The sequence below is a fragment of the Protobothrops mucrosquamatus genome, unplaced genomic scaffold, assembly GCF_001527695.2.
Source record: "Protobothrops mucrosquamatus isolate PMUCROS unplaced genomic scaffold, P.Mucros_1.0 scaffold3233, whole genome shotgun sequence".
In the NCBI taxonomy this organism is placed as follows: Eukaryota; Metazoa; Chordata; class Lepidosauria; order Squamata; family Viperidae; genus Protobothrops; species Protobothrops mucrosquamatus.
This window is the reverse complement of record NW_015389229.1, coordinates 59,328-68,088: the sequence shown is the minus strand read 5'-3', so window position 1 is coordinate 68,088 and position 8,761 is coordinate 59,328. Positions and strand designations below refer to the sequence as shown.

Here is an 8,761-nt window from a genome sequence, read left to right as displayed (position 1 = left end):
TGCCCAGATTCCCTCTCTGGTGACTGCTGAGTCCCTCTTTCTCTCTGCCCATGTCAGGGAACAGCCCTGTCTGTGGAGGTTTTCAATTTAAATATTTAGTTCTTTTAAGGTGTGTATAATCTACCCTGAAAAAGAAGTTTTCCACTGTTTTTTACAAACAGCTTTACAAAGAGATCAAGGGGTTGTGATAATATTCAGAAAGATAATAGAATTTCCGGTCAAGGGACAGGCCTGGGAGCTCTAATAACTTCCTGCAGGGCATTTGGGGGATCAGAGACTGGTCTGCAGAAGAGCCAGTTTATTGGTTGGGCTGCAGAGAGGCTTCAGTTGTTGGACTAAAATGCCCCACGGAGAGTTTGTGTTTAGATGATGTCACTCTTTCAAAATTGGAGGGGCTGTCACATAGAAGAGGGGATTGACCTGTGCACCAAAGTGTCATAGAGAAGAACGAGAAGTAACAGATGCAGTCTAGAATTAAGAGAAAGTTAATAATAATAATAATAATAATAATAATAGTAATAGTAATAATAGTAATAATAATAATAATAATAATAATAATAATAATTAATAATAATAATGATAAAGTTGGAAGGGACCTCGCAGGTCATGTAGTCCAACCTCCTCCTCAGGCAGGAAACCCTATACCATTTCGGACAAATGGCTGTCCAGTTTCTTCTTAAAAACTTCCAGTGTTGGCGCATTCACCGCTTCTGGAGGCAGGTTATTCCACTGGTTAATTGTTCTAACTATCAGGAAGTTTCTCCTTAGTTCTAGGTTGCTTCTCTCTTTGGTTAGTTTCCATCCGTTGCTTCTTGTCCTGCCTTCAGGCGCCTTGGAGAATAGCTTGACTCCCTCTTCTTTGTGGCAGCCCCTAAGATATTGGAACACTGCTATCATGTCCCCCCTCGTCCTTCTCTTCATTAAACTAGACATACCCAATTCCAGCAGCCGTTCCTTATATGTTTTAGCCTCCAGTCCCCTAATCATCTTTGTTGCTCTTCTCTGTACTCTGTAACCCGCATTTTTCTATCTTATCAAGTAGTACGGTGTGATCTACTTTGTCAAATGCCTTACTGAAGTCCAAGTAAATTATATCCACAGCATTCCTCTGGTCCACTAATTTTGTCACCTGGTCAAAGAATGCAATAAGATTTGTCTGGCATGATCTGTTTTTGACAAACCCGTGTTGGCTTTTAGTAATGACTTTGTTTGCCTCTAGGTGTTCGCTGATTCGTTGTTTGATTATCTTTTCCAGAATCTTCCCAGGTATTGAGGTCAGGCTGATAGGTCTGTAATTTCCTGGGTCCTTTTTTTCCCTTTTTTGAAGATGGGAACTACATCCGCTCTTTTCCAGTCCTCTGGTAGATCCCCAGTGCTCCAAGATCTTTGAAAAACATAGCTCAGTGGTTCTGAGATCACATCTGCCAGTTCCTTGAGAACCTTGGGGTGTAATCCATCTGGTCCTGGTGATTTGAACTCGTCTAGGCTGGACAGGTGTTCACTTACCATTTTCTTGCCTATCTTAACTTGTATCTCTATTTTGTTTTTATGGCCTGCAGGGCATTTTGGGGAACAGAGACTGGTCTGCAGAAGAGCCAGTTTATTGTTTGGGCTGCAGAGAGGCTTCAGTTGTTGGACTAAAATGCCGCATGGAGAGTTTGTGTTTAGACGATAGCACTCTTTCAAAATTGAAGGGGCTGTCACATAGAAGAGGGGATTGACCTGTGCGCCAAAGTGTCGTAGAGCAGAACAAGAAGTAACAAATGGAGACTAGAATTAGGAGAAAGTTCCTGTCAGTGAGAACAATCAATGAAACAGTTTGCCTGCAGACGTTGTGCGTGTTTCATCACTGGAGATTTTTAAGAAGAGATTGGACAGCCATTTGTCAAGAATAATATGGCTTTCCTATATAAGCAGGGGATTGGACTAGAAGACCTCTGAGGTCCCTTTCAACTCTCATTATTCTCTTGTGGACCTGCTGTTTTCTTGACAATAATGTCAGACTGAAACTGCCACTATTTTTTTCTGGGATTTTTATTTTTTTACTTCTATTTATAGCTAACAACCACGGCATTTCCTATTGGCGCCCCATACGTGTATTAACGAGGTTCAGTTGTGCTTAAGCCAGCACTTCTGAAAGAATAGCTATGGAAGACCTTTCAGGATGTTCAGTTGTATAAGTAGTCCTCATTTACCACTTCTTCTCTGGGCCTGTGATTATGAAAAAGCAGGAAAAGGGAGTTGCACCAATTCAGATGCTGCCAATTGTTGCGTGTTTATGGTGGCTGCAGTATCCCACATTCATGATCCCCATCTCTGACCTTCCCAGCTAGTTTCTTACAAGCAAAATCAGTGGCAGGAAATTGCAAGCCACAGTCATGTGAAATTGCCTTTAACAACTCATGGTGACTTGCTTAACAAGTCCAGAGAAACGGATGTAAGTTGGCACTATCATGTTAACATCATGCTTAATGATCGGGCCGCTTAATGACACAGATGTCAGTCCCAATTGCAGTCATTAAGTGAGGAGTACTTCAATTGGGATGTCAGCAGAGGGATTGTGGAGAGTAGTTTTTGCCCTTATTTGTTGCCGAGGACTCCCATGTGCAAATCTTGCAGAGGCTTTAGGCATCATTTCATCAGTTAAAGCCCCCACACCTCTAGAAATTAACTCAGAACATTTGACAGTAATCTTTTTTTCGTTTTCAGGCTAAAAACATGAATTTTCCACATATAATTATAGATATGTGTATTTATATTACTCTTTCCATATATATGCAGTTGTATAATCTATACCCCAGACTTCCAGATATATTTTGTGATAACCCATAGATTACAGTTTATGGTTGATTCAAGTCAAGGGAATTTCATGATTGAACAGATATCTGAAGTTGGATCTCTGGAATGTCCGATGAATCATAATTAATGTAAGAGGTTAGCATTGTGGCATTTTGCTTTTTACATGTGATGTATATTTTTTTCCTTTTTTTTCACATCTGCAAGCATTGTATAAACAATTAAACTTACACTTTTCTTTGAATCTTACAGACAAAGAGGATGGCAATAAGAGCACTTTGGAGAAGTGAGAATAACTTTTGAAAAGGAAAGTAAATCAAGCCAGAACTCAAAATATTTTCCATTTCCTTCAGAAAATTACACAATTCTCCCATCCCAGCAGGCGAAAGGCAAGAGAAAATCAAGAAGAGATTCCAAGCTGGAAATAGTAGAGTATGCTGAACAGAAGGATACGTTACATGACAAGGTGGAGGGGATCATTTTTCCTTTCAGAAAAAGAGGGAAATATCTAGAAGTCAGTGGGGAAGAAAAGGTCAATTGGATACTCAAATAGGGCAGACAGTAATGCAGAACTCCCAGTGGGACGAAAAAAACAGTAGGTGAAATCAAAGCACCACTAAACAAGGGACCACACACATTTTTGACTTCCTCCAGCATACCAGTGGATTGCAAAAGCATAGGTGATTACGTACAAGAGGATCCAAACTGGAATAAAGGCATACAAATGGTATTAATGTAACAAAATCTTTGGTCAGAATATCTCCCTTCTGGTTCATAAAAGGATCCACACAGGACAGATGCCCTATAAATGTTCCCAATGTGGTAAATGCTTTACCAAGCAAAGTAATTCACACAGGAGAGAAACCATAGGAGTCTCCAGTTTGTGAAAAAAAGTTCCCCTGTAAAATACTAACTTGTGAAACACCAGATGACTCACACAGGAGAGAAACCCTTTGAATGTACGGATTGTGGGAAAGGTTTCAGTTGCAGTTCCAAACTGGTGAGACATCAGAGGATTCACACAGGAGAAAAACCCTTTGAATGTCCTCAATGTGGGAAATCTTTCACTCAGAATTACAACCTAGTGACACATCAGAGGACTCACACAGGAGAGAAACCCTTTGAATGTCCTGATTGTGGGAAATCTTTCAGACAGAATTCCACCCTGGTGATACACCAGAGTATTCATACAGGAGAGAAACCCTTTGAATGTCCAGATTGTGGGAAATGTTACAGCCACAGTTCCAGTCTGGTGATACATCAGAGAACTCACACAGGAGAGAAACCCTTTGAATGTTTGGAATGTGGGAAATCTTTCAGGCACAATTCCAGCCTGGTGATACACCAGAGGACTCACACAGGAGAGAAACCCTTTGAATGTCCTGATTGTGGGAAAAGTTTCAAGAGTAATTCTGACCTGGTGAAACACCAGAGGGTTCACAAAGGAGAGAAACCCTTTCAATGTCTTAATTGTGGGAAACGTTTCAGTCAGAATTCCAGCCTGGTGATACACCAGAGGACTCACAAAGGAGAGAAACCCTTTGAATGTCCTGATTGCGGTAAACGTTTCAGTGTCAGTTCCCACCTCGTCAGACATCAGAGGACTCATACAGGAGAGAAACCCTTTGATTGTCCTGATTGTGGGAAATCTTTCACACACAATTCCAGCCTTGTGAAACACCAGAGGACTCACACAGGAGAGAAACCCTTTGAATGTCCGGATTGTGGGAAAAGTTTCCTACACAATTCCAGCCTGGTCAGACATCAGAGGACTCACACAGGAGAGAAACCCTTTGAATGTCCGGATTGTGGGAAATCTTTCACACGCAATTTCCACCTGGTGACACACCAGAGGATTCATACAGGAGAGAAACCCTTTGAATGTCCTGATTGTGGGAAATCTTTCATACGCAATTCCAGCCTGGTGATACATCAGAGAAGTCACACAGGAGAGAAACCCTTTGAATGCACTGAATGTGAAAAAAGTTTCAATTACAATTCCAACCTGGTGATACACCAGAGAACTCACACAGGAGAGAAACCCTTTGAATGTCCTGAATGTGGGAAAAGTTTCAGTCAGAGCTCTGACCTGGTGACACATCAGACAACTCACACAGGAGAGAAACCCTTTAAATGTTCAGATTGTGGGAAATGTTACAGCCAGATTTCCAGTCTGGTGACACACCAGAGGACTCACACAGGAGAGAAACCCTTTGAATGTCCTGAATGTGGGAAAAGTTTCAGTTCCCGTTCTAACCTTGTGATACATCAAAGGACTCACACTGGAGAAAAGCCCTTTGAATGTCCTGATTGTGGGAAATGTTTCAGTTTCAGTTCCAACCTGGTGAGACATCAAAGGTCTCACACAGGAGAGAAACCCTTTGAATGTCCTGAATGTGAGAAAAGGTTCACTCAGAATTCCCAACTTGTGATACACCAGAGAACTCACACAGGAGAGAAACTTTCAATGTGAATTTCAACCTGGTGAGACATCAGAGGACGCATACAGGAGAGAAACCGTAAAAGTGTCCAGAATTGGAAAAGATTTCAGTATTAGTCACACAGGGGAGAAACTTTTGAAATGTCCAATCTGTGAGCGATTCTTCAGGTGTAAGTCATCTCTTATTGTACACAAGGAAGTGCACATGAAGCAAACAATGAGTTTAGAGAAATCTTGAATTTCATTTCTGATTTCCCATTGAGAGTATAGGTGAGAAATTGACTACTTCAATTCTGGCCTGATTCTTTTTAGTCAACAGATCTCAGGATTAGACCTGAAGGTGGAGCGAAAAACTATGGAAAATATTAGTTCGATATAGACTAACTACCCATTTCTGATTATCAGCAGTAGTTTCTGGATGTTTCTGTTTGCAGAAGTTGTGAAATTCCCCGGCTAGCGTACAGTTACAGTAATGGGACCTACCAATTATGGTTGGGAGCCTGCTTTGCTTAACTACCCCTGTCCCTGCTGTTCCTGATGCAGCGGTTAAATGAATGTGCAAGTCATTCAACAACACTGGCTACCTCACTGTTGGGGGAAACTCTTGGTAGTCTCGTAGTCCTCAATTTACAACTGTAATTTAGCCTGCAATTACAGTCGTAAATCAGGAGGGTCATTAATGGGTCATCACACAATGTGCCTAATTTTATAACCTATTTTGTGGGAGCACAGAAGGAAGTGCACATGAGGCAAACATTGATGAGTTTAGAGAAGGCTTGAATTTCATTTCTGATTTCCCATTGGGAGTGTAGAAATTCTGGCCTGATTCTTTTTAGTCAATACATCTTAGAATTAGTGTGGTGTTTTTTGTATATTGATTATGGAAATCCAACATACGCAGTTTCAGCCTTGTTTCTTGTGCTCCAGATTTTGATCCCTACATTTTCCCAGCCAGCATACCAGTAGTCCTCAAGTTACAACTGTAATGGGGCCTGCCAGTTACGGTTGTACATTGCAAAAGCCATGAAGTGAGACTGGTTTGGTTAATTACTCCCCCATCCTCCGTGATGCAGCCATTAAACAGATGTGCGAGTCGCTACGTGGAATACTAGCAACTCCACTGTTGGGAGAAGGTCTTGGAGGCCTAGTGCAGGCCCAGACCTGCCCCCTCAGGCATCCCTAGGCCTCCCCCAACCCTGAGACACCCTGTGCTCTGCTTCCCAACCAAGCTTTTATCCCACCCCACAGTCCCCACAGGTTTTTCCACCATGGTAACTCTGGCCTCATCCCTACAGTATTTGGGAGGCTGTCATAAAGAAGACTGGGTCAAATTCTCCAAAGCACCAGAGGGAGGACAAGAAACAATGGTTGGAAACTGATCAAAAAGAGAAGCAACCTGGAATTAAGGAGAAACTTCCTAACGTGAGGACAATTAACCAGAGTGTTATGTGCTCCTGGCTACTTTCCTTCATGGCCAGAGGCAAGATCACCTGACCAATAACCAGCCAAGGCCTTTTATTTCATTTATTCCAATAAGCGAGGAGAGACATATGGCCCCTCTTTCTTAGGTCCCGTTTTCTAGGCCCTGCTGCATATTTTTCCCTCTCTGTGACCTAATGGAGGCTTCCTGTGGAAGGAAATTTACAGACGCACATGGCATTTAGCATTCAGCAGATGTAAAATTTCCTCCTTTAGGAATGAAGCTTCATGGTGGGTGCTGTTGGATGCAGCCCTGGCTGGCAGGAGTGAAGATGGCCCCCCTACAGCATCTCACCTTAGGAGCCACAGGAATATCTGTGATAAACGTTTTGGGGTGTAGAGAGGTTTTGATCTCCACTGAGAGTCACCCCTAAGAAAGCGCCAGAATTTTTACATTGGCCTTCTGCTAACTTGCGCAATCCAAAGATTTTGCCCAAGGCACCTGCCTGGGAATAATCTAACTCCTCTGGAAATTGGGAAGCCTATTGAGAGCAATTCTGCCGTCTAGTGAGATTTAGGCTCTGCAAGAATGAAGACAAAAATATATTAAAGGTAGTCCTTGACATACAACCACAACTGAGTCTCAAAATTCCAGTGCCAAACAAGATAGTTGTTAAGTAAGTTTTGCCCCATTTTATGTTTTTCGCATAGTTAAGTGAATCTGGCTTCCCCATTAGTTTTGCTTGTCAGAAGGTTGCAAAAGGTGATCACATGACCCTACAACTATCATAAATACGTGGCAGCTGCCAAACATCTGAATTTTATCACATGACCAGGGGGATGCTGCAACAGTTGTAAGAATGAAAAACGGTCATAGGTCACGTTTTTCATGGCCTTTGTAACTTAAAACGGTCACTAAACAAATAGTGGTAAGTCGAGGACGACCTGTATCTCCTGACTAGATGTGGATGGGGACCAATATGGTAGCATGCTTCCAGGTTTGTACCGTATTTCATTATTCTATTTACAGGATGAAGTTGGCAATCATTTAGGGCAGAGGTGTCAAACAGCATTGTGGTTGCCCTCGAGGGAGGGGTGTGGCCTACTGGGTGGGTGTGGCCAGCTCTACATCATTCGTGCTAAGGGTGCCTGTGGGGGCCTGGGCAGGAGTGGGACAGATGTGAGGGTCTCTGGCATCAAGCCGGATATGTGAAGTAGGCGAGGGCCATTTGCTGCGCACTTCCAGGTGATGGTGCATTTCTTCATTCCTCACAAAGGGTGACACCTCCCCAGCATGCACCCAGGGGGTGGGGCCGACGTGGCAGGGGCAGGCCACATGAAACTACTTCCTGGGCCACACCCGGCCCCCAGGCCTTGTGTTTGACATGTCTGATTTAGGGGCTCCACATACAAACAAATACTGAATACTTCTTGGTATGATAGAAAAATATGAGATAGATGATAGCAGCAGCACCAGATGGAATGGTAACTGGCTGACCAGCAGCACCCAGGGGGTAGGGCCGACGCAGCAGGAACTGGTTCCTCGCTGTTTCCAGACGGTCTTGTGGAGCTAAGACTGAATGTATTTCAGCATAGATGGCCACCACAAAATTGTACATTGGCTCCTGGCCGGCCTGGGCCAGGGCCAAGGCAGCAGGGGCCGTTCCCTCACTGTTTCTAGGATGTCTTCGCAGGCCACATGAAACCACTTCGCGGGCCGCATCCAGCCCCCGGGCCTTGTGTTTGACATGTCTGATTTAGGGGCTCCATATGCAAACAAGTACACCACAAAATACTTCTTGGTATGATAGAAAAATATGAGATAGATGATAGCAGCAGCACCAGATGAAATAGTAACTGGCTGACCAGCAGCACTCAACATGTCATCTTCAATGGAACTAAATATATTATAATAATAATAATAATAATAATAATAATAATAATAATAATAATAATAATAATAATAATAATAGTAAAGTTGGAAGGGACCTTGAAGGTCATCTAGTCCAACCCCCTGCTCAGGCAGGAAACCCTATACCATTTCGGACAAATGGCTGTCCAGTCTCTTCTTAAAAACTTCCAGTGTTGGAGCATTCACCGCTTCTG

General features: G+C 43.0%; 1 protein-coding gene and 1 pseudogene across 1 annotated transcript in view; one reads left to right on the top strand and one right to left on the bottom strand.

Annotated features, from left to right (window-relative positions):
- LOC107297325 overlaps positions 1–8,761 on the bottom strand; it is a 32,156-nt pseudogene that overhangs the window by 7,568 nt on the left and 15,827 nt on the right.
- Positions 3,387–8,761, top strand: part of LOC114923387 (zinc finger protein 850-like) — a 30,928-nt gene continuing 25,553 nt past the window's right edge. Inside the window, exons 1-2 of the mRNA XM_029286279.1 lie at positions 3,387–3,642; positions 3,711–5,154. Coding sequence (XP_029142112.1) covers positions 3,594–3,642; positions 3,711–5,154 — 1,493 coding nt within the window. The 5' untranslated portion in view covers positions 3,387–3,593. The remainder of the gene's footprint in view (positions 3,643–3,710; positions 5,155–8,761) is intronic.